This window comes from Macadamia integrifolia, chromosome 9, assembly GCF_013358625.1.
Source record: "Macadamia integrifolia cultivar HAES 741 chromosome 9, SCU_Mint_v3, whole genome shotgun sequence".
NCBI lineage: Eukaryota > Viridiplantae > Streptophyta > Magnoliopsida > Proteales > Proteaceae > Macadamia > Macadamia integrifolia.
This window is the reverse complement of record NC_056565.1, coordinates 5252580-5278202: the sequence shown is the minus strand read 5'-3', so window position 1 is coordinate 5278202 and position 25623 is coordinate 5252580. Positions and strand designations below refer to the sequence as shown.

The window sequence follows — 25623 nt, the reverse complement described above, 5'->3', positions numbered from 1 at the left end:
TTTACATTGTATTCTATCACATTGGCCTGGCTGCTTTAGATCCAAGCTCGAACACATTCTTTTGTGAACCTCCCTTCAGCTTTGCCAAACCTGCTCCATTTTCATGGCCTGCAGACAAATGTTTCTGTCGCAGCTCTAGACTTTGACAATATCATATTCTAAATGCAAAATTCTTGATTAGGTTTCTCGCATTTCATGCTCTGCCAACTTCTCAGTTCATCCAGTAGCTCCCTCAGCTTTCCCATATTATAATCGATGCAGTTACTCTTCAAAGTAACCACAAGCTTTCAGGATCCATCAAGCTCTAAATTTTATGGCATTAAGTGATAAAAGCTACATCTAACCCTAAAAGAATCCCCCTGCAAAACTAATGCTTTTATATTTATGATTATTATGGGGCATTGAATCAAATATCTATTCTCGACGATCCCAAACTACTGAACGAAGGGAATGATCATCAATGTCATCATCAACAATAGTTCATTAATAGATGATGAATGTGAAGCCACAACTTAACCTAAACAATGATTTTAGTTAAAACATTTTACTTTATTATAGAGCATATGCTCTACTTCTATGAGCAACTTAGGATCTTCTTCTGCGCCAAGGAACTAACCCTCAATGGGTTCTATCCGTTGGACGAGCTCTTCTCAATGAAGCTTCATCAACTTGTTCGTTACAAAAGGAATTGTAGAACATAATACCAGTCCATTCCCAAGCTTGTAGTTCAATTTGGTGTCCAAGAGAAGAAGAATAAGTGCAACCTTGGTGCCTAATCAGTTTCTCCAATCTTAGTTCTCAAGCAGCAGTCACAATCTCTGCTTTCTATCAGCCTAAAAGATGGTGTCTTCATGATGAATGAGAGCCTTAAGAAAGATTGGGGAGCACATTACTTCTGACAAACAACAGGAAGAAACACATAAAAATGGCTTACCCCTGAAGAGTTTCTCTTCCAAGCTGAGGATTAAAACAGGTGTAGAATGATTGCTGTTGTTATTGCCTCACCTGTATTTGCACTTTTGCAGAGATGGATAGGCAAGAGGAAGAAGCCCTTGCAATGGCTTACAAAATGCTCTCATGGATGGCATGATGATTGATGAATGCTAATCAACAAGGAAGATCAGCTTCAAGAGAATTTTCTCTCTCCTTTTTTCTTTTTTCTTTTTTTTTTTTTGGGGGGGTGGGGGGTTTCTTTGCTTATCATTAATTCATGTTATAGAGAAGTGCCTTCATCCCTCGCCTTCCTTCATACAAGGCAACAAGTGGATCCCTATAAAGTCCCAACTGCTGACACAAGATGATAATCCATCAAGATTGAAGGTTCTCTTTGGGGATGTATTGCTGTTTGTTTATGGAAGCTTTGAATGTTGTTACAGTGCTGCTCCTGAAATGATTTCATGCAAGAATGATTCACAATGAAGAGAGCTTTGGAGGTGAGAAGGACAACATGGACTTCTCCAACTCACAAGGGACTAAAAGCGAATGTGTTAACCACGAAAAGTTTTGCAACTGCATAAGGAGTTTCAGGAGCTAGCTAATTGCAGAACATATTCCACATTCTAAAATATAATTACAAAAAAATCATTTTAAAATATAATTACAAAAAATCATTTCTGAGAATAACTTATGAATTAGAAATTAAAATTAAAAGATTTTCAAGTCAGAAATAGGTTTGGTATGCTTATGTGTAGTATAAATGCTTAACTTGGAACTTTAATGAAGATAATTATTTTTTAGAAATAGTCCATATATAAAAATTTGGGACCTACTCCAAAGTAGGTCAAGCTGGTCCCGCCACGTTATCAAAGCGAACAAACAATTGTATGAAAAATAATCAGAAATGATAAAATGCTAATCCATCGATAATAGTCTTTAATAAAGACATACCTAACAGTTTTATGAAAATAAAATACACAATACACACATAGTTCACCCTCCATCCTTGTATGCTTCCTCAATTTGCTCTGCAATTTGTTTTCGATAAATTTCCCATTGTTGTTGGGTATCATCTTTTACATCTTCAATGTCCATGGCTTCGTCATTGTCACTGTCACTGTCACTGCCACTGTCACTATAGTCAACTTCACATTCATCATCTAATTCTCCCCTTTCTGCTTTTTCAAAAAGCCAATCTGATGTAGTTTGCTTTCGAATAAAGTTGTGTATGGTAGAACAAGCAATCACAATCAAAATTTGGGTCTTGAAACTATATGGTTGCATCATCTTTAAAATGGGGAAACGCTTCTTCAAGACACAAAGTGATCTCTCAATAACGGTTCTTAATGAGTAGTGTGTAAAATTAAATAGCTCCTCTGTTCCTTGTGGTTGTCTAGGAACATGCCTAAAATTATGTGGATGATATCGAACATTCTTGAAAGGAGCCATATAACCAGGCATATGTGTGTATTCAGAATCAACAAGATAATATTTTCCTACAAGATTAAGAATAAAAGTTAAAATTTTAAATGAAACTTACATTTAAAAAATTAAATAATGACTATAAAAATTATAAAATAAAACATCACCTGGTGGCGGATTGGGAAACTTAAAATGAGGATTGTGGATGGATTTCTGTAATAATTGATCATCATTTGCTGAACCCTCCCAACCAGCCAAAAGGTAGGTGAAGCACATGTCAAATGAACATGCAGCACATATATTTTGGGTAACTTCATTTTTTCTACGAGATCTATATGGTGCTTGCTTTGCAAATGGAATTGATGCGCTTACATGTGTTCCATCTATTACTCCAATGCAATTGGCAAAGAAAGGATAATACTTCTGATTGGATTTGATTTGAAGTGGTGTTTCCTCAAATGAGGGTGGTTGTACCATCTCTCCAGCAAATTTTACTAGTGCTACCAATACTTTGTGGAAGTGACGGCTCACTATTCTGAACGAATGCTGAAACAATTCTTGGATGATCTCGTTTCCAACATTGTGAGTCATTGCTAATATGGTCATCGACAATTGTTCCTCCACCGTAACGTTCTTTGTATTTACCAATAAACCTCTTTCTTTCAATACAGACACCAAGCTAGTGAAATGCTCCCTGGACATATGGAATAGACTCTGAAACTTTCTTTGATTTTTATCAAGGCTTAACATTTCAGATATCCATGCATGGCCTGTGCGTTGGCGTGCATGCATTGGTTGTCTTGTAATTCGGGAAGTAGCCTCATTATCAGCCTCAAAATCACTGTCTTCATAGATTTCATTTGAATCTTGCAACTCCATGTTTCTATTTCAGTTTCAAGGGCAAATAGCAGCAGATCTTCCAAGAAAAACAACCTTAGATTTTGAAATCCAATAATACTAAACTTTGATCAATTATCTCAGCAACCTGTTCTAGTTAGAAGAAATACTAAACATCAGGGAAAAAGAAAAAAAAAAAAAAAAAAGGGAGAGGGGGGGGGGAACAATCCCTAATCAATCACAAGACTTTTAGTTCTGAAACAAAAAATAAATATGATAATGACAACTTGAAATCTGAAAGGAATGCAATGGCAAAAGTTAAACCAAAATACTGATGCATCTTGAGGTTACTATAATGTCATTCTAATTCACTACAAAAAAAATCATAATCTCATCATAACATCACAACTATAATCTTGGAAGGATAGATCTGTAAGTTTGATTCAGTACAGATTCCTAAGAACCTAGAAAACAGGGAGAAGTAACATATGAGACCATTTTGTCTTACAATATCGTAACATCATTACCCAGCCCCATTTAGAAAAAAGCAAAAGGATTCTTTCAAACTGAAACTGACTTAGGGCATTCTACTTTTGCTCCGAACATCGCAACAAGGTGGGAACCATAGACACAGAAAGGGGAGAACAGTGAAAACGGGGCTAGGGAATGAATTAAATGAATCAGGAAAACAGAAATCGCAGTCCAATGATGATAACAAACAAATGAATCAGAAAAACAGAAAATAAAAACTTACCAGTGATAAAACAAATTTGCTCTAGAACCCGAAGGAAGATAACCTAGAAGAAAATCCGGCCGAATACTTCCAGATATCGCCGTTCAAGTACGATCACTTCTCGATCAACTGATAGTTATTGAAAACGATTCCGGCGGATTCTCAGCCAACAGAGAGCGTTCTCCTCACTTTTGTTTTCTTTCTCAAGTCATCAACAGGAATAGAGCAAGGGTTTTGGCAGAGCGGGAGATCGAACATACACGTAAGGATTTTTGGAGGGAAGAGAAAGACCATGTAAGGGATTTAAACTTGACTAGTTTACCCTCGATGTTGGGTCGATATAACTACTCTTAAACCTCTTTCGCATAATCATAAATAATCAGAAACGATTTACAACTTTTTATTTTTTATTTTTTGTATTTTTATTTATGAGATATAAAGTGACCATACCAAACACTTGCAAAAATTTTAAATAAATTAAGAATAGAAATAAACATCACACCCAAGAAAACCCTGATATGTAGTTTTTTTTTTAGGAAATTTACATCCACCACCTCTCGCGTTTGCCTCAATTACATCATCACCCTCTCGTTTCGTTTTTTACATTTAAACCCAAAAAACTAACACTGTTTCACTGGTTTGAGGTGTTTTCTGTTAACTTGAACCCAAAAACCTTTGGATCCTTGAATCGAAGGCAATTCCTCAAATCAGATATGAAAGGTCGGTTCTGAACTATTTCAATTCTGAAGGGCTTTTCGTCCTTCTGTTTCTCCTTTGGATCTTTTTCTCCGATGGGAAACGGTTTTGGGAAGCTCAGCGTCTGTTTCTCTGGTGATGGAGGAGCACCAAGGAGGAATGATGTTGTATTGATATCGGAACCTCTGGATGAAGGGCTTGGCCACTCTTTCTACTATATTCGTCCTGATCCCTTCCACTTCTCTTCTTCTAAGGTTCATTCCGAGGAGACCACTACCTTTCACTCTATCTCGTTCCTTAATTAGTTTGTAACGAAGGGTCTCATTGATGTTCATACCATGCGGTGTTTGCTTGATTCTATTCAATTGGTGAATCCCGATGAGTTCAAGTGTTCATAGGTTAGGTTCGTCTTCCAATTACCAACATCGATTGAAACCCTAAGGTGGAGAAACCAAGCAGATTTTCTGTTTACTTATAAGATCAAATAAATGAGAATCAAAGGCATTCCATTTCATTCAACCTAGAAACGCTTTGTCATACTTATGCTGGCCAACAATTATAGATATCATTTCCAGACATCCTTAAATAATTGACAGATTTTGTTGATATTGAGTACAATTTAATGTATTAGAAAGTTACAAACTCCATTGTAGGTATCGACTTCGCCGGAAGCAATATCACCTCCCCTTCGATGGAGAAGTTAACCTTTCAGTTGGGGGTGGGATTTGGGGATTTTGTTTAGGTGCAAAGGTGTTAAAAGGGTATAATAGGCAGAAATGGTAGTTAGGTCTTTTTCATTTCGAAACTAACATTAGTGAAACGGTGTTAGTTTTTTGGGTTTAAATGTAAAAAATGAAACGAGAGGGGGGATGGTGTAATTGGGGCAAGCGCGAGAGGTGGTGGATGTAAATTTCCCTCTTTTTTTTTTTTTTGAATAACTTGATATATAGGGCGTGGAAGATTCTTTGGTACTCTACTTCCCTCGTCAGAAAGGTTAAAAGCAAGAAATTAAGGTTTTAGGAGGGCTCATATGAAAACAAAAACCCAATTTCTGGGAAAAATATGGATCACCCAAGTAGGTAGTTTCAAAAATAGCTCAGGGAAAAATTGACCCAATATGTTATTTTAATCATTTGCCTTTCTTTTTTGTATTATCTATGGATTTTTTTTTTTTTTTGGTTAACCAAGGTGTCCAGGCCAGCTTATGCACACCTCGACTAATCCTCGGAGAGACTAGCACAAGTGTTCTATATAAAATGATAATTCAAGTGAGGGGTCAAACTGTAATTTTGACACTCGAACAAATAAACGGTGGATATCATATCCTATGAGATTGAACATTCGAAGCATCAACTAGTTTCACATTTGGCTTCAACCAACACACGGGTAGGCACCATATCATGTGGCCTTTGTGACTCTTAAACCCACCCGCCCCCACCAAAAATATAATTTAGTACTCAAATTGAGTTGACAAATCGTCATCAGCATCATATAAACACGATAGAATATATGATCGCTTAACATTTTAGCGTATTACATTAAGTTTTAGTTTAATTTACCAATATCACTAATCTAATTATGAATATGTCAAATTTGGTCTTGATTCTCATCAATGATATGATACGTCACAAAAAAAAAAAAAAAATACATCAACCTCCCCTGTCGTTTGCCAAAATTACATAACCCCCCCTGAAAATAAAAAAAATTACATTTAAACCCACCCAAACTAACATCGTGGGAGAGGTGTCAGTTTTTTAAATGGAAAAGATGATTTTACCCCCTTCTTCTTCTTCTTCTTCTTCTTCGTCACCACTCAACCCCTTCTCCCTAAATTCTTCGGCACAGGTGTTCCCGTCGTTCTCATCGGACAACACAACAACCTCTCCATCAAGCAGGCCAAGATCGTCTCCTCGCTTGAAGATATGATGAAGAAGGATCGCTCGGATCATCTTGGATTTACATCACAGTCAAAAAAGAAGAAAAAAGGAAAAGTACACATCTTTGGAGACACTACAAATGAAGGTCTGCCCTTTGTCTTCCAACCTGGAACTGCTCAGGACCGTTTGAACCATTGCGATCAAGTTTCGATGCGACGAAACCACGCCCTTGCTGGCATCGGTGGTGCCAGATGAGTAGAGCACCATTGCCATGTCATCTAGGTGCATTTGCCGAAGGTGGGGGGAGGTGGAGAGACAAAAACAGGAAGAGGCAGTGGAGGTGATTGAGGTGGAGGTGGTGAGGCCACCGGTGCCACAAGGGAAGGCGGAGGAGGAGAACTACTCAATGGTGGCGGTGGTGATAACACCGAAGACTGCTGCAAAGCCACCACAGGTGGCAGAGGGGATAGAGAAGGAGGTGGCGGTGGTGAACCCCAAGAAGAAATATCCCCAAAACAGTGGTTTTTCGTTTTCAATAGAAAAAGAAACCCAAAAGGTTGCAGCTTAGTAAACCCGCTGCTTCTAGCTGCAAAACCCTTGTCTAAGGTTTCTGTCTTTTTAAACCTTCTGTATTTGATCAATCGGTGGTGTTTGTGGTCTCTGCAAGTAAACATGGCAACACCTCATCGTGGTCTTCTGACCACGCCATCGGGCTTGGACTTGGGGTCGTCTTCTAGGTCCCGCTTTTGCTCTACTTTTGGTTCAGATTCATGTTTGCGGTCCCGTTCTAGGAGTTCCCATTTTTTAGTAAAACTCTTCATGAATCCAACACAAAAAACCCTAAAATTAGAACTTAGATCAGAGATGATTCTCCCACACCTTGTATCAATAGTAGAACACGACTTGCATTGAGCTGCACTGGCGATGTAGAGGCTAGGGATGCGGTTTGTGCTGTTGGAGTTGTCACCGCACTTCTGAAACTGGTTTTTGACAGAGGAAGAAGGAGGGGGTAAAATCGTCTTTTCCATTAAAAAAAATAACACCTCTCCCACGGTTTTATTTTGAGTGGGCTTAAATGTAATTTCTGTAAAGGTTGATGTAAATCATCCAAAAAAATAGATTGAAATCACATAAAGAACTCATTGTGATTTACCGGTCCAACATTTTGTGTCACAAATATAATCAACACTAGAAGGGAAAAATAATGAAAAATAAGATTAAGATCTAAGGTCTCAAACTCACACCTCACCTCTTTCAAATGGTAGAAGGGTAAGTTGCACTCCCTTTTTTTTTTTTTTTTTTTTTTTTGAAGCACTCCCATATTATCAATAAGGTATTTATTGATATTTACAATTTATCACTTTTAACTTAATAGATCTATTAATTTCGATGTAATAATGTACATGTCTAAATTTCGATGTAATAATGTACATATCCAATCGTTGGTAAACCCTTTCAAACATTATTGATTTTCCTTATTTTTTGGTGCAAGTGAAGATTTTTGTAGCATGAACAGCTCAATATATAATAATATTAGTTGGATTAGACGTACGTCTTTAGTCAAACCATGTAGCATGAACAGCTCAGTATCTCTTCCATACTACTATGAGGAATTTACTCACTCACACACTTGGCCTATATTTACTAAAACTCTCATACCTTTTACTTTTTTACTAATACTCCCCTGTTTTTTTATTTTTACATCTCTTTCTCTCATGCTCTTTTCAAATACCCAGAATTCTCTTCCTTTTCACTTGTTATATATAACACTTTTTCATATTGATTGGTTTAAAATATGGTTTGAACCAAACCACTTACAAGTTTTGTCTCATCCAATCATCAAGGATATTGACATAGCTAATGTCATTAAATATATTATTTTTTTATTTCATCTCATCCAATCATCAGGGTTGTTATTTATTTATTTTATTATTATTATTATTATTATTATCCATCATTACAAATTTAGCAATCTATTTTTTTATCGGTATTGGTCTTAGTCAATCTAAGGATTAAAAAAATTAAAAAACATGTGATATCCCATTGAAGCATATGGATACCAATATAGATATAGATTGGATACAAAATTATTCTTTTTTGAATCTACAATATCCTTAGTGATGGGATGAGACAAATTGTTTTGAACCTATCAATTTGAAAAAAGTGTAATAATAAATTATAATAATAAGTTACAAGTGAAAAAAAAAAGATAATCTGGACATTTAAAAAGAACAAAGAAAAGAATATGTAAAAATTAGAAGGCAAATAAAAAGTAAAGGATAAGAAATTTTTAATAAATATAGATTAAGTGTAGGTGAGATATATGATTTCCATTAGTTCAAACGTCTCTAATCAAACCCTGAAACTTTAACCTTCAATACTTAGAAATGGTAGGGGCCGCGCGAACGCGTACCCCTCTGCCACAAATTATGACGTACACTCTCCCACTTGGGGAGATGTTAGGCGGGCACCCCTCCCTAGTGCAATGGAAATCACCAACCTAGGCAATGGGCCTTCTTGATCACCCATAAACCCCGTCCAGGTAAGTATGTTTCAATCCATTAGCCTTCCCTTATTTATCTGCCTCTCCTCTTTCATTCTTTCGTGAGTTAAACGATGTGGGACTAAAAAGGATAGCTATCGTGTGATATCTTTATTCCCTATCAACGATAGTAAATGGTTGGTTGCATATATGAGATCTAATCACTTCTTGGATAAGCATCTTTAGAGCAGTCTAAGCAGGTGCTAAGCATGCCGGAGCTGTTGTGGTGGCTAAGATGCATTCGGCCAAGAGTGATGGTGGATAAGTGGGTCGAAGACTCAGTTGCTGCCTATCAGAGATGGTCTGCTAGTTATTCAGATACCTGCAATGGCTAAGGTTGATGGCAGCCGTAGTGGTGGTGGTGGTGCTGCTGCTGCTGCTGCTGCCTTTGGTGACAATGGTGTCAAAAGGGAGTCAATGGTTGTTGAGAGCAGACAAGTGCACAGGTGAGAGCATGTTTATAGGATTACATCTCATAAAGAGATCGAGGCAGAGCCTTGTCTCTGCTCTTTCTTTGTGCTCTGTTTTAACTGTTCTTGAGGCTTAGCTTCAGCAAAAATAGGTCAGATATGATTGTATTGTACAGAGGCGTGGATGAAAGTAGTGAGCTCGAATGCCAAAATGTGTGTTCAGGAGAGAGTCTAAATTGTGAAGTTCTTTAGTATTTGAGGGGTCCAGAATTTCATACAACTTCTAAACCAGAAACATCTTTGTAATCAATTTCCTCCCAACTTTTATTTGGAATTGAAACCTACGACTTCAAGTTTTGGATTTTGATTATGTTGAGATGAATTCACGACTATTTAGGTTGTCACATTCCAAAATGGGCCTTCTAAGTAATCAAGATCATGGTTTTATTGAAGAAATAAAGAAAAAGGGAAATGAATCCATTGGCATAGGAAATACCTAGATTGGTAAGGCGTGAAAATATCATGCTGCCTCCTTGTGTATGCGTTGAAAATACTTCTGTCTCTGCTCCTATTGATCCATGTGATGTTTACTGCATCAAACTAGCAAGATTCTCTCACAAATTAACACTAGTGGGCTACCATTGGCTATTGTGCAAATATTATATTAGCACTCCACACCAATTAACCCACCCACCTAAATGTCTCCATGATCCCATTTATGAATTGTAAGATCAACATTAGCGCTAGCAAGGTTTTAAAATTTATGATCGGTCTCAATCAATATTGATACAAATTGATATCGCATTGTTCAAACGGTTTTACCTTTTTTTTTTTTTTTTCCTTCTTCTTTTAGGGATAATTATAGTGACATCCCTGTAGTTTACCCTAATATTAGAATCATCCCCCGTTAAACTGAAAATTACATTGTCCCCCTTGCTTTTGATAGTGTTAAGTCAGAAGATTAAAATGATAATTATACCCTTTGCACAAAAACTTTTAACCCTAACACAGATACTCCTAATCAGGGGGTGTCAACCGGTCGGGCAGGGCCAGTCTTGGTCGGGGCCTAATCGGGCTTGACCGCTTAGAAACCTTGCACTGTGAACTTCTGTTTAAGTAAACGGGCCTAACTTTGGGGGGCATGGTACGGTTTATAATCGGCCGATCAGTGTCGGGCTTTAATTTGGCTACCTTAGTTGGGCCTTGACCGGGCTACAAACCTATTTAAGTTTAAGCGGGCTTTAAATATGCATACCTTAACACTCTTTTTCTTAAGTTGGTTGAAGGCCCATAATTATTTTATTTGAACATTAAATCACTATAGTTGTATACAATAAATCATTATAGTAGAAGGTGATGCAATTTTTTATTAAAAAATAAAAGTGATATGAGATTATGGTTGTTCTTTAATAAAAAGGGGTAGGGCTCGGTCGGGAGTCAATTCAAGTCGAGCCTATAGTCGGCCTGTTAGGTCAGGCGCTTGATGGGCTAGCTACCTGCATCGTGAATGCCCATTTAATAAACATGTTAGCTCAAGCCCGACATGTTTATTAATTGGCTCGGTCCAGGTCAGGCCATAAACGTGTCGGGCTCGATCGGGCCTACTAGTGCAGGCTCAAAATTGACACCCCTACTCCTAATTGGTCATCTTTGCAATTGAGCCTCCCATCTTGAACCTATTGAATCCATTGGTGATGATCGTCCCTACATTCATTGCTATCATCGTCGTCGTCTTCATCGATGCCACCATGAGAGGGACAAACTGAAGGAAAAAGTGGTAGACATGGCTTGCTAGATTTATCTTCAAGGCGAGGTTGCCATGAGGGTAAATTGGTTCCAAGGAATTGGTCTCCATTAGAGCTACGATAGCAATATCTCCGTCTAAAGCAAGCCATGGGAAAGTTGCTTTTATAGAAGAGGTTAAAATAACCACAAGCTTCAATTCACATGTGAAGAAACCCACCTCATCATCTTACGAAGCGATTGTTGATACCCAAACTCAAGGACAATTGTATAGCTCAAATAAAGGTAATGGAAGCCTAAATTCTTTCCGATTTCTAAGAGATCGAGTGAGAAAGAGGGCACAATGCTCCGACCCAGTAGGAAGGAGTTTAGGAGATCGGTGAAGATGTGTTAACTTTAATCCCACATCATCTAAGGGGAGGTTGTTGGGCTAGTTGATAACCTTTAGATTTCTTAACATAACACGCTGTGTTTTAAAGCCTTAAGGCCCGTGGGCCAAAGAGATTAATATTTTACTAATGTTAATGGGGTAAGGGCATTACAGATAATACAACAAGTACTTGGAGGTTTGGGAAATCGGTGAGAGTGTATAAATTTTAGTCCCATGTCGACTAAAGAAATGTTGTTGGGCCAATTAATAACCTCTAGCATCTTTAACATAGCACAACGCATTTTATAGAATTGAGGCTCATGAACCAAAAAGGACAATATTGTGCCAAGGTTAAATGGGTTGGAACGTTACAGAGGGATTGAAGTCAAAATCGAAATAAAAAAAGTGGGTTGATCTTATCATCTCCTTTTGCATCTTCTAAAACCTTTCAAAATGTTGGCTCCTGAACCCCTTTCTTTTTTTTTTCTTTTTTTTTTTTTTTTCAAGAAAAATAATTAGATGGCATCAAGGATTAAAGTATCGGTATCGGTCGTCGTATCGATCGGCCAAAATTAAGATATGTATCGGAGGGTATCGTATCGTATCGAAGATACGCTAAGATATGCTAAAGATACGCACATAAATGAATAGGAAACACTTTTTTATATACTTTTGCATAAAAAAATAGTTAAAAAAAGTTATATATAACATGTATTATGCATGAACAGTAAATTGAGAGTATCGCACTAAGAATCCAAGGTTTGTAATTGTCCCATAAATGTAAAATCCTTGTTTCCAACCTTGATTTCCACTTTAGTTAGAGAGAAAAATGGTTGGCAGCAATTTTGGAACAAAAACACCTCAAAAAATTGTGTTTTTCTAAAAAATTACCCATTTTGGTCATTTTATGACCGTATCGGTGTGTATCGATTGATACATACCGATACGCACCGATACGTACTGATACATACCGATACGTACCGATACATACCGAAACGTACATTTCACTTCAATTTTGAATTTTTCATAGAGTATCGGTGTGTATCAGTGGTGTGTCGGTGCGTATCGATGCGTATCATAGGATACATATTGATACATAAGGGTTTTAAATTTTTCATGCATCGTATCGGTATGTATCGTGCCGATGCCTACCGATACGGATACGTATCGGCCGATACGGCACGATACGCACCGATACTTAAAACCATTGATGGCATTAGATGAACTTCACCTCATAAACCATCTTATTTATTAAAGATTTGTATTGATCTTTGAACCAAACGGAAACGGGTGACCCAAAATTCTAAACCCTAGACTCAATAGGAAGGAGGGAGAGACTCTCGTTGGACCTCACCAAAGTGTTGATGATGGTCGTCAGAAGCTTCATCCATTGTCATTGGAGTGATGGTTTGAAGGTTATAGGTGGTTCAGGTTCTTTGGTGGTTGGGAAGAAAATGGTTGAATTTTGGGTTAGGGTTGAAAGGGTAGAGTAGGTGGTTCAGATACCTGAAAGGGTATTTTTGTCTTAAAGAAATCTATTACATAATGTCGCTATTACATAATGTCGCTAGTTAACGATTTTTGACTGACAAAGTTGGTACCATGGATTTAGTTATCGATATCGACATACCGATCCGGATTGGATAGGATCAGTCGTTTTTGCCCTCTTTTTTAAAAGTATATTTTATTTACTGTTTTACCCTTGAAACGATACGATAATCGATTCGGATCAGCCAAGTGTCGATATTGGTCTTAGCTGATATGATACAACCGACCAGATACCAATACTTGAAACAAGGGGTGTCAATTCTAGGCCTGCACTGATAAGCCCAATTGAGTCCAACACGTTTATGGCCCGATCTAGACCGACCCGATTAGTTCAAGCTCAACATGTTTATAAACAGGCAGTACACGGTGCAACCACTTAGCCCGATAGACACCCGACTGGCCAAACATATTTATAAGCCCTCGACTGGCCGAACATATTTATAAGCCCAACCTAGCCCTACCCCTTTGATACTACTTGTATTTTTTTTTTTTTCTTTTAAATGCTTGTATTTAGTGCCAAGGCTATTGTGATATGTACAATTGAAGTGGTGGTGGTGGTTGTTATATGAACATTCATCTTTTTCAAGCATAGTTTAATTGATTTGAACTTGCTAAACTTGGGTTGTGCAGACATAGTTTAATTGATTTGAGTTCCATGGATTAAAGATTGAGTACGTTAGTAACAAAATAATTGTTTTGCCCATCTTTTGCTTAATCTATTTTAACTATATGGGATATTTATTTGCTATGCCCATCTTTGTATCGTTTTATTGGTATTCATTCCCCTTTCAAGCCTATTTAAAAAATCAATTTTAAAAAGTGTCTATTTAAAGTTAAATAGGTTCGTAGCCCGATTAAGGATCGATTATGACCCATTTAAGGCAACTCAGTTAGAACCCAAAATCAACCCGCCCAGTTATCAATCGTATCATGCCCATCTTAACTAAGTTTTTTTTTTTTATCTAAATGAGCATTCACGGTGCAACTAAGAAATTGGTCGAACCCGACTAGACTCGACCGCTTGACACCCCTACTTTGAAACCATGTTTGGTACACCATCAAAAGTAAAAATATGTGTAATTATTAATTTACAGAGGATGGTTCTAAACTTCAAATAAGGTAAAAACATCTTTAATTAATTATCCATTTTTTAAAAGGTGGGAGTTCTGTGGAAGACAATGCAGTTCTTACACCAAGGCAAGAGCAATGAGAGTGCACCATCAATTGAGGTCATGGTTCTAAAATACGAAACAAAATGGTTAGTATCGGTTGGATCAGAATGGTATCGGCTTCCACCGATCCCTGATCCCGTTTCGATGTTCAAACCAATGAGTACGGGTGCCGGTCTTTCCTTTTTAATTTATTTTTTTTAAAGAATTCCCTCTTTTTAAACTTCAGCAAAGCAGTAATGTTTCACTGGTTCAGGCATTTCATCAAACAGGAGATGTCGGACTGAGAGCAGAAGCTAAAACAAGAGATCTTTAAGTCTTAACTCAAGTCTTCAACTGTTCATGTCGCCACCAAGTACCAACATCACCTCCCCAAGTTGAGATCCGTGGCGCAGCCGGATCATTCGCTCGTCTCTCTCTTCTGTCTATACAAAATGAACATTTATGTGGTCAAGCCACGTGGGCACAACCGTCGCGTCTCTGCTGCCACGTTACCGTGATCTGCAATACTAGAACCTTTGAATATGCATGGCAGGTATTGGACCAAAGTGCCGGGTATTGCAAAATCATAAACCCAGAAAGGGATAAGAAAGGTGGGGCTTTCAAAATCGGCAGAGTTCATCCTCGATTTGCAGAACCCAAGAATGATGTATCTTTTCAGGCCATCTCTCAAAATCTTGAGAACCCTTAACACTTGCAGAAATCTCCATTACTCATCGACGAAGCTCTTCCCATTCCGGCAAACCCAACTCGATGACGCCGGTCCCATGGCTTCTCTTCTCAAGAGTCGGTCTGTGATTAGGTTCAGAGGCCCCGATACCATAAAGTTTCTACAAGGCCTCTTGACCAACGATGTCACCCGATTCAATGAAACCCGCAAGGAGAAAACTTCTACGTTGCCTACACCCAATCTTTCCACTGTATCTGCATCGCCACTCTATGCTGCATTGTTGACTCCTCAGGGGCGATTCCTTTTTGACCTTTTCCTCTATCGGCGTCCAAGCCCTGATGACAAGCTTGATAGAACAGGTTCTGGACCCGGTTCGGACCCCAATGAGGAATTCGAGCTGTTCGCAGACGTTGATGCTGCTGTTTTGGATGAGCTCTTGCAGTGCTTCAAGAAGTAAGTTCTGTTTTTTTTTTTTTTCTTCTTCTGGGACTTCTTTTGAATTGGGCACAAAGTTTACTTTTATTTTTGTTTGCGATAGAAATGGAATTGTTAATGCAGTTGTTGTCTTCTGTGATTTTGAGAGCCGTTGCTTTCTTGTAGCAAACATCACAAAGTTCTAATACTTATATCCACCTTCGAGACCAATTGAGAGTTATGAAACCTATAATTAGGATGATTTTGTACTGGTTAGCTAGTAGGAAAAGGCGTATGTCATTATTAAATGAAAGGCACGATTGATCTGAGGCCTTGGGTGAAATCTGAGTAGCGGTGTTAACTAAATTTCCACCTAAAAAAATAAAAAAATATATATACATCAACTTTGACTTCAGACCCAAGCATATTGTGTCTCACCTGCAAAACTCCAACCAGGTTCTACACTTTCAGGGTTATGCCATTGACATATGGATTTGCACAATATGTTTTCTTTCATTGCATACTACTCTCTTACCATTCAATTGTTTAAGTCATTCAACTATGCTGGTAGCAGTGCCTCTACCGCTGATTCACGTATTTACTTGGGACTGTTTGTCTGCATTATCCCATTAGCTTTCACCTTATTACAAATGAAGTCCTCTAAAAAATAGTATTTTTGTTTGGAAGAGAACTATAATATTACCCCGAATGAATGTTGAGTATTTCATTTATTATATATACTGTTGCATGTAGGGCTTTCACTTGGGCTTGCCAACTCAGCTTTCCTTCCTACCAAGTGGCAGCTTGTAAACATTAGCCCATGGTACTCCCGCCCTGAATTCTTCACCCTCCCTTGTTCCTCAAATGCGACATACCTCACAAGTGCCCCTACAAACTCTACACCCTTCCCTGCTCCTCAAATGCGATCAACATTCTCTTTGTACCCCCTTGGAAATCGTCATTCCATCTCTTGTTCCTACCCGGTGAGCATACGAAAGCTAGAGTATTCCAAACACTAAAGTTTTCATCAGGTTAATGCTAATCCACCTATGCTCTTCTATCTTTGACTCATGAAACCTTAATACTCTTTTACGATTGTTTTTTCCCTTTTGTTCTTTCTAACAGTGAAGATGAGCAAATAGGGGTGACTGTAGGCCATTAGCCCATGGTCTTGGGTTCAATGAGGATACGATGGAGAACCTTGCTTCCCTCTACATGTCCAACTTTTTTGGTGTCATGATCAGCATGTCTAACCTTCTTGGCTTAATGAAAGGGGCTAAGCGCCCTCAACGGCTATTTCTAGGCAATGGTGTGGTTATATAATGCCTGATTTGTACTTAGATATGGTTCTTAACTTATTAGGCCGTCATGAATGTGAGAAGGAATTGAGAAGAGGATGGCCCCATCGGCCATTGATGTTCTTCTCCATTATTTTCTTAAGGAAATTTGTCTCTGCTTTGCCTTTTTTTTCTTTTTTTTTGTTTTTTTAATAAATATCTTTTACCTTTTGGTTGAGTCTTTTTTTTTCTACCCTGAATGGAAATAGTTAATGACTTAATCAAGTATGTGTTACTTCAATTTTTAGTGTTTGATTGAAATTGTCCAATAACATGCTGGATTTATTTGTTGTTTAGACAGTGAATAAAGTAATCATCAAGTATATATGGTTCTGTTGATCCGACATGCTTCTTCATCCTAGTGCGATCACCCCTCCTTAAATTTACTATTTAGTCTTGTAGTTTTCAAATTGGACACTAGTAATCTGTCAATTGCAGTCAGGTCTCAACCGTTAACTAGAACTGTTGGCTCTTATATTCAACTTAGAGCTGAAGTGGAGACTACACACTTCTCAATTGCAAGTAAATATACAATCATCTTCAACTTCATCATTTGCTTCTTCTTCTTCTTTATCGTTTGTTTTTTTACTAAGAAAATTAGTAGAATTACCCTTGAGCTTCGTTTGTTGGATCATAATTAATTAGTGTAACATCGATAAGGAATACAGAGTGGTTGCTAGCAGTGAAAATCTTTCTCAGTTGACTGGTTTGGTTTCAAATTTTTTTTTTCCCGGTAATAGGTTTGGTTTCAATTAGTATTCAATATTGTTGCATTATGTTTCTTGTATGGCAATATGCAATATGTTATTGCCAACTGTTTTCTTACATTATCTCCAATCCCTGCTGTATGCTTTTTACCTCCTTATATTGTAATTTGTTACTCAAAGTTGGGGGGGGGAACACCATAGAGCTCTACTTCAAATGCCACCAGTCAGCCAGTTTCAAGATTCTCAGCATGATATCTTGGTTTGTATTGTCAACAGTTTATTTGCTCTTGGATTTTACATTTTATAGTTGAATTTTCCTCATAATGTGATATGGTCTATGTTTTAGCCATAGAGCTTTGTGATTCAGCTATGATTTTTGAAGTATTGGGATTAGGGGTGGGTTCAAGATTCACTTAGAGGTGCTAATTAATTTAAAAGAAACTTCACTTCATATACATTAGGTTGTTGACTGTAGCACTTGAGTTTTGGATCTTAGAAATTTCTAGTTCCTTTAGATTTCTACGGACTGGGCCCATTTATGTTCCTACAAAAAATGCACCACAACCACTTGAGCAAGTTTATATGTACTGAGCCCCTGAGGTTTCTGATGTATTGCAATTGCATCCCCCCCCCCCCCCCCCCCTTTAAAAATGGCAAGAAGTAGCAACTGAGCCATGCTTGATATCCTAAAAATTTAGTGAAAGAACATATGTAGTTGTAAGATTAGTGTTCTATTTCTTTGATCTTTAGAAACTTTCAAGACAATGAAGTCTTGAAGGAAATTTTGAACTACAAGTGATATCTGAATGCATCGCTGAAGCTAGGTTAATACGATTCCAGATAAATTTGTAAGACTGAATTTAAAAATGGACAGATTGATTAGTAGACCCTCTTGTGGGTCTATTAATCAACCATATTTTGGGTTGAAGCTTCATAGAGACCCTAATTAAGCATCCCTAAACACAATGGAACCTTTATATTGTCAGAAAAACTCGCTCAAAAAGTTAGTTTGGTCTCGTACGCCATACAACAATGAACAACAAACTCAGCCATACCTTGCCCATATATTTCTCAAAGATAGCCTATGTTACACATAATTTAGTACACTAACATACAAAAAGTAATGAAAATAACTAAAATATGCAATTGCAAGTCACAAATGGGAAAAGAAATTAATAATAATATTATTAAATGTGAAAATGTTACAAATAATTAATGTAGACTAGGATAGGGAGTCTAACCAAGTCTCAACTGCAAGAACTTTTAATCAAAGAACAACCAATATCAGCCTATATAAGACAATAATTCCAGAAATAATGAAGAAGGATTTCTCAGCAGTCAAATCGATCTCCAAAACTAATCCTTTATCAAATCAGAAAATAGACCAGCAACTAGAACTAATTCAGACACAATAATGAGTCCAAAACACAGCCCAACCAGAATAACAATCACAGAAACACGGGGACAGAAAGGACCCTATCGGTTCTGTCCTGTGTTCAGAAATCCACTACAGGACAAAAATATGGTAATTTCGTATATCTCACAAACCACTGATGAGAAAAGGCTCATATGTGGATCAAGTTTCTTCCTAGGTGAGGGGAATCTCTGATCAAAATTTCAGACCAAACTGATGGAGAAATAGACCTGGACAGAATCTGAGATTTCTTCGTAGAGCACTTTATCGCTGGACAGAACTGAGTAAAAGGTTGAATTAAATACCTGTGACAGTAGGGCAGTAATAGGGCCTCATAATAACCTTGAAGAAGAGAAAAAAAACACTTGAAAAGAACCTCTTGGGCTTCACACCGCAAAGAGTCAATTGAATCAAACACCAATTCCTTCAGCCTTGATCAAACACAAGACAACTCTTCATGAAGAAGATAATAGCAACAACCATTAATTTTTTTTATCAAAATCATTTCTTTTTTTAGGAGCCTCCTCCTCTTTATTTATAATGTTGATGGGGGAGGGAATTACAAAATAGAAGGTTCGTCAAAAAGGAAACCAAATATTTTCCTAATACAATAGTTACTAAAACTGAAATTGGAAACTAACTGAAATTAGAAACTAGTTAAAAAAGGAAACTAACTACTAATGACTTGACTCAATTAATAACTTGACTCTTAAGGAAACAAATATAACTCAAATCAAACCCAACTTAAAATGAAAACTAATGGAAATGGAAACTAACTAGTAATCCCGTATGCATCCTTAGAGCTGCCCTTTTAGACCCATAAAAGTGGTCTATTACACTCAAAACAAATGAGATCAAAGGCCCAACATGTATGGAACCCAACCCTAGGCTTATTCCTAATAAAATATGCTTTTTTTTTTTTATTAATCTGCATCAATAATTTAGTACCTTCCCTCCCAGTCTCTTACTCTATGTCAATTCCATGTACAGTTCAGGGCTGCGCCACTGTCCTGGCTGCCCAAACCTAATATATTCACTACTACACTCTAGACTGAGGCCTCTAAATGTGCTAGGCAATGGAGAAACATCTATCTCCATGTCAACAATGTTATACTTCCCATCTGGTATGAACTTGTGGCGTGGGCCTTTGGAATAACCTGCTTGTGTGGAGGTACATGCACCATGGTTGTCATCTTGGATAGCATGATCAAGCTGAGTCTCTCCTGTGAATCTGATAGGCTTCGGCTCTAGCTCCGACTCCGCCTCCATCTCTGCCTGGTCAAATTCCTCTCAAAGGCTTGCACATCTATCTGTATCACCACCACCACTATCATTGTCATCAACATCATCAAACTGTGAATCTTCAAGAATCTCCCTTGAATCCTCCAATTGTTCATTGTAGATGACTTGTACAAGTTTCCTACATGTTGTTCCACCAATAATGGCCAAAATTAGCACAAAAGCCTTTTGGGGTTGAACCCAACCGAAACCACCGAGTTCTGTTGAAATGGGTTCGATTGAAATGTGGTTTTAATACACACTTTTGTAACATTTTGGCGAAACATTATGGAGTCGCTGAAACGTGTCAAGATTTCAACTGGAAAATGAAAGTTTGGTCAAAACCTTGCATGCATGCACAGGGTCTACCTTGGTTTCGTCTCAAATCGGGTCACAACCAAAAAATTTCAATATAGTTCGACTGACACCACTATTGGCTTCAACCATGGTTTAAAGTAGAACCATATCTATCAAAAAATATATAAAATTCAGATTTCTCCAAAGGATAGTAGGGCTGATCGGGATCTTATTGAAAAATTTGTAGGAAATTAGTGAGACTATATGCACATATAGTCAGGGAACTAATGATCAGATTCAAGAGACAATAGTGTCGGAATTTGGATCTTAAATTTCAGGTCCATCTGACCACTAGATGTTCAGATATGAAGTAAATAAGAAATATCAGAAAAAGCAGCTAAGAACAGGGGAACCGCAAGGTATAAGATGAGTATCAACTGAACTAGACCAGAAGAGAAACAGAAGAAGAATAGATAGAGGAAGTAAGGAGGCCACCTTACCAATCCCCCAAGTCTCCCAAGGAAGCTTGAGAGTCCACTCAAGAGCACTACTGAATCACAGAAGCAGAACTGCCGAAAAATTAATTATATTACTCATAAAATCATGGGTTAGACAGCAGCGCTTACATCTATCTGTAGAACTTCAGACCGACCCAAACTCAACCATATTCTTACCTGGAATCCCAAATAAGACAAAGAAAACCTCAAAAGAGAACCCCTGCTGCATGCAGCCTATAGAAGACTCCTACTCCTACTAGGGGGGAAAGGATGCTTCTGAAAACAAAGAAAACTATCCAGCAATATCTTATTGACATCATTAGCAATTCTAACTTATTACTCAAATAAAGGCAACTCTGATGGTCTAAATTCACTAGGAAAGCAACCAGTGTAACAAAAACTCACTGGGCTGCAGATAATTAAACCAGGTATATTCAACCCTAAGCTCAAAGGTTCTTCTTTCTTTATTTCTTTTTGGCAGATAACACTAGAGAAATTTTGCAACAAGGAACACAATGAAATGGTACCTTGCATCCTTGAAGAGAACACAAAGGGTCATTTTTCTGTTCTTTCCACACGGAAGGCAGTTGGTATCCTCTTCCATTATCGGATGGACCAAATCTCCGTAACCTGTAGATGATAACCCATACATATGAGTCTTGCAGAAGCAGCAAACAATCGAACTTATTGCTCATAAAGAAATATATGTATCCCAAATTACGCAGCATTTCAACTGCAGCTTTCACGTCATCGAATCATAATGGAGTGACGAAGAAAAAAGGATTAAAGGAAACAAAGAAGAAGAAGATTAAGAAGACCACATGCCCACCGAATAATCAATGGAAGGGTTTTTTATAACAAAACCATTTTCATTCCCACCCCACCCTCAAAAAAACACAGGAGTAGGGTTTACGGATGTAGGAAACAATTTTCTGCAAGCAAGTGAAATCAAGACGAACAAAAAGGAATCACAACTGTACACAAAAGAAAAAAGCAATGATACAAAATTGTCAGAGCCTGTAGCCAACCTCTAGCAGAGAGGATGCATCTAACCTTCAGCAAACAAGTTCAGATTGAAGAAGCCCCCTTACCCATCTATAAAGTAGGCTTTAAATCATGGCTCAAAATTCAAATAAATCAAATTCTCATTCGTAAACTTTCTAAGCATCTATCACATTCACCCAAAAGAAATAAAGGAAAAGCACATGATTATCCACTTTTGGATTGTTCTTAAGGGTCTGTGGCATAACAGTTAAGTTGCACTATTGCAACATGTTGGTCACAGGCTCAAAACTTGGAAACAGCCTCTCCTGCAAAGCAGGGGGAAAGGCTGTGTACATCTGCCCCTCCTAGACCCTGCAGTAGCGGGAGCCTTGTGCACTGGGTTGCTCTTTTTTGACTGAATTTTAGGCACCACAATTTGGACTGATGCCATGTTCTATTAGGACTAGGATTGGAGCTCTCTAGCTTCTTCTTCTCTTCTTGTTTGCCATTGCAGTGACCACACCCTTCTATTCTTGCAATCAGTAGATGTAACATTTCTCATGATGGGTGATTAAGGTGCTGTGGCAATCATAATTGGTGATAGTTGTGTTCAATGTATTGTGGCAGCAGGATTTCCACATGGAGCAAGTGAAACTCAAGAAGCCAAGTGTGGGGGACTCTGGGCTGGACCAGAACCTGTATTACCACAGAAGGTGGAACATGTTTGCGGCTAGACTGTAGAAGTTTGGTCTCAATCTCTGGTCTATATATACCTATGTCAAAGGTGTATGGAATGCTGAGTACAAGTTCAGAGATAGGTTGTTATCAGACTGGCTAATAAGCTGGCCAAGCATGCTCTAAATATGTATCAGTGTATATAAACTAATGGTTTGTTTCTGCAATCGTCGCTGGATGTACTGAATGAGCAATAAAAGAAGGCACTACAACTGCTAACTCTTTTCAATATGCTTTTCAATTCAACCTCTACCTCTCTCTCACATGCAAACCAATACTCCTGTGCTGAAAGCATGTGCTGTGTTGCTGATAATGATCCGAACAAATAAAAGAGAGTTGTTTATGTAATCTTTGACTTACCTCTAATCGGGTAATAGCACTTTGAAATTCTTATTTAAAACCCCAGCAGAAGAATTTTAAATGAACTTTCTTGGTTGAACTTGAACCTGTCCCCATATCATGGTATGAATTATTTGATAGCTCACACAGCAGGAAGCAATGGAGGATTCTAGACTTCACCTATGTATTGCTACATATGTTGAAACATGGGATGGCTAAATCTCTTTGCACAAATAGAACTAGCAGTATCCAGTGCCCATGAAAAATTGTACTCAATGCAAAAGATTGCATCACCCAGTGATACCTGGTATAGATGTCAGAATTTCTTGGAAACAGTGAGCCTAAAACTTGCTTTATTCAGATATGAGCAGTAGCTATCTTCTGCTCCATTAATATCAATAATAGGTTTTTTGTTCAACTTGATAGAATTTGCAATTTTTATATCTGTTTATTTCAATGACACAGATACAGAGTGAGGTCCAAGGTTGAGATTGAAAATGTGGCTGAAAGTTTTTGTTGCTGGCAACGTTTTGGTGGATCTATTTCTGATAAATCCTCATCTGTGGAAGAGCCCGATGCTGCATCTGTTGGATGGGGTGGTGGAGTTGATCAGACTGGGGTGTCAGCTTCCCAGGGAAATAATCTTGGATGGCAATGGTTCAAGGATCCCAGATTGGATTGTCTAGGTTTCAGGGGAATCTTTCCATCTGATACAATACGTAAGCTTAGTAGCCTTTTGCATCTTTCTAGTGTATGTCCATCCGACAGCACTGAAGTAGGTTTAGTCACATTATGTAATCACTAGTGAAGCTTTTAGTTGGTTTAGCTCTGACGGATATTCTGTTCTTTGCAGCACCACTGGTTGAGGCTGACAAAGAAACTGATGAGAAAAATTATGTTCAATGGAGGTATGAGAAAGGAGTTGCAGAGGGCTCAACTGAGATTCCGAAAGGTGTGTAACTTGTACCTTTGCGATAGCCATAGTGTTGGTTTGTCATTGATTAATTGATTATGTTGAAAATAGTAATGTGGGACTGGAAATATAGAAGTTTGTTGTTGCTTCTTCATTAATCCTAGCCGAATGGAACTGTTTATATTTTACCGATTTATTGCATGATTTGGATATTTGATATAATACAGCTGTTACTTTAATGCTGCTGAGATATTGCTCCATTCTCTTGTATGTTGATGCTTCAGTATTGTCCTTCCAAATGTAAGAAGCTTTTACAATCGTCATCCATCTGCTTGAATTTGGGACACTGTTGACAATTTTATACCACTGTTTATTTTGAACTTCAATATTTTATTGTCTAGGTGAGGCTATTCCACTTGAATACAATTTTGCTGGACTAAATGCAATCAGCTTCGACAAGGGGTGCTATGTAGGCCAAGAACTCATTGCCCGTACACACCATCGTGGTGTTATTCGTAAGCGTTTACTTCCCCTAAGATTTGTCAACGAATCCGAAGAAGGTACTTTTGTGTTTTACCTGAGAACACATATATCTCTACCTTTGGCTAATTTCAAGATGACCAGCAAGTTGGTATGTAACTAATCCCTTTCTGTTTTGTTCAGGAATATCAGAGAAGGTTTATCCAGTTCCAGGGTCAAATATAGTTGCTTCTGAAACTAAGAAGGTTGGGACTGTGACAACAGCACTTGGGTGTCGGGGGTTGGGACTGTTGAAGCTGGAGGAAGCCTTCAAAGGATCACGCAAACTGATTGTTGGAACTCAGGACCATGTGCATATTAAGGTCATTCGACCAGAATGGTGGCCTGCTGAATGGTTTCAGGACCTTCAACAGGATAGTGCTGCTGTTGCCTAGGTTGTCATCTTGCAACTGGATTTACAGGTTGCAATTTCCACTGGATAAGGCGTATGGCTGATGCTTCTGCCCGATGCTAAGATTTCCAAAGAGTTGGTTCTCAGGTGACTCAAAAGAGAACAATCTCTTACATGTTTTTGCAGCTTGAAAAATAGATTATCTGACCACCATCCCTTCCCCTTCCCCTTCCCTTTCCAAGGGTAAAAATAAAAGTGGTTTCTGAAGAAACTGAGAAATTATAAACTGTATTTGTGCTTTTTTAAAATAAAAGATCTGTAGATTCTGCCACAAAAATGTAAGTTTTTATTTATTTATTTATTTATTTTTATCTTATTAATTTATTAGAAGGGAAAATAGCAAAATGAAGATCAAATGCTTCACGATTAAAGAGAGGGTTGTAGGAAATGAGCATAATTGGAATTGGGGTCAGCCGATTTATTCTGATATGTTTTCAAATAACCCTCTTGAATTCTTGGTGGTCTTTAGTCTAGCAATGTTTTACTTTGCGACGTCGTAAACTTCGCTTGAACTAAAACTTGACGGCACATAGGGGTTTATTTGTCCACAAAATTTGGGTTAATTTCGGTTTTATTAACTCAAAAAACGAGATGTTGTTAGCAAGAATGGTTTTTTGAGGAAAGAGAGATGAATATGACACTGCCGTTTTGTAGAAACGCAACCCTAAAATGATGCAGAAGATAATGGAAAAACAAAACAAACAATGCACACGGATTTTACGAGGTTCGACAAGGTTGTCTACGTCCCCGGTGAGATGAGATCCTGCTTCACTATCAATGGAGAATAGGGTTACAGCACTCGTCCTCACACCTCTCAGTATTGC

The 25623-nt window shown here is 37.9% G+C and overlaps 2 protein-coding genes, 2 long non-coding RNA genes and 1 other non-coding gene across 6 annotated transcripts; 1 reads left to right on the top strand and 4 right to left on the bottom strand.

Moving 5' to 3' along the window:
- Nucleotides 1–438: 438 nt before the first annotated feature.
- On the bottom strand, nucleotides 439–1145 carry LOC122088470. Its single transcript, XR_006143068.1, has 2 exons — nucleotides 1006–1145; nucleotides 439–895 (listed from the first exon to the last, which is right to left on the bottom strand). It is a non-coding gene; the product is annotated as an uncharacterized LOC122088470 (long non-coding RNA).
- Nucleotides 1146–1819: 674 nt separating this feature from the next.
- On the bottom strand, nucleotides 1820–4237 carry LOC122088660 (protein ALP1-like). 2 transcript variants are annotated; one of them, XM_042657977.1, is made up of 3 exons: nucleotides 3950–4237; nucleotides 2526–3348; nucleotides 1820–2432 (listed from the first exon to the last, which is right to left on the bottom strand). In XM_042657977.1, the coding sequence occupies exons 2-3, from the start codon at nucleotides 3235–3237 to the stop codon at nucleotides 1930–1932; spliced, it is 1215 nt and encodes a 404-aa protein (XP_042513911.1). In that variant the 5' UTR covers nucleotides 3238–3348; nucleotides 3950–4237; the 3' UTR covers nucleotides 1820–1929. The 2 variants fall into 2 exon arrangements, with proteins under 2 accessions (XP_042513911.1, XP_042513910.1); XM_042657976.1 differs by having other exon boundaries at nucleotides 2526–3343; nucleotides 3950–4236.
- Nucleotides 4238–8891: 4654 nt separating this feature from the next.
- On the bottom strand, nucleotides 8892–9051 carry LOC122090202. Its single transcript, XR_006143444.1, has one exon. It is a non-coding gene; the product is annotated as a U1 spliceosomal RNA (small nuclear RNA).
- Nucleotides 9052–14492: 5441 nt separating this feature from the next.
- On the top strand, nucleotides 14493–25100 carry LOC122090032 (putative transferase At4g12130, mitochondrial). Its single transcript, XM_042659864.1, has 5 exons — nucleotides 14493–15406; nucleotides 23421–23674; nucleotides 23809–23907; nucleotides 24270–24428; nucleotides 24532–25100. Exons 1-5 carry the CDS (start codon nucleotides 14928–14930, stop codon nucleotides 24780–24782), a joined length of 1242 nt encoding a protein of 413 aa, XP_042515798.1. The 5' UTR covers nucleotides 14493–14927; the 3' UTR covers nucleotides 24783–25100.
- LOC122090033 lies at nucleotides 21467–22061 on the bottom strand. Its single transcript, XR_006143388.1, has 2 exons — nucleotides 21926–22061; nucleotides 21467–21527 (listed from the first exon to the last, which is right to left on the bottom strand). It is a non-coding gene; the product is annotated as an uncharacterized LOC122090033 (long non-coding RNA).
- Nucleotides 25101–25623: the final 523 nt, after the last annotated feature.

Bases quoted from the DNA above. Each gene is read 5' to 3' on its own strand.
- LOC122088660 (XM_042657977.1), bottom strand. From the start codon at position 3,237: ATGGAGTTGCAAGATTCAAATGAAATCTATGAAGACAGTGATTTTGAG. The intron at 2,433-2,525 runs GTGATGTTTTAT...TTAATCTTGTAG, and splicing joins GTTTCCCAATCCGCCACCAG to GAAAATATTATCTTGTTGAT.
- LOC122090032 (XM_042659864.1), top strand. From the start codon at position 14,928: ATGATGTATCTTTTCAGGCCATCTCTCAAAATCTTGAGAACCCTTAAC. The intron at 15,407-23,420 runs GTAAGTTCTGTT...TCAATGACACAG, and splicing joins CTCTTGCAGTGCTTCAAGAA to ATACAGAGTGAGGTCCAAGG. The intron at 23,908-24,269 runs GTGTGTAACTTG...TTTATTGTCTAG, and splicing joins CTCAACTGAGATTCCGAAAG to GTGAGGCTATTCCACTTGAA.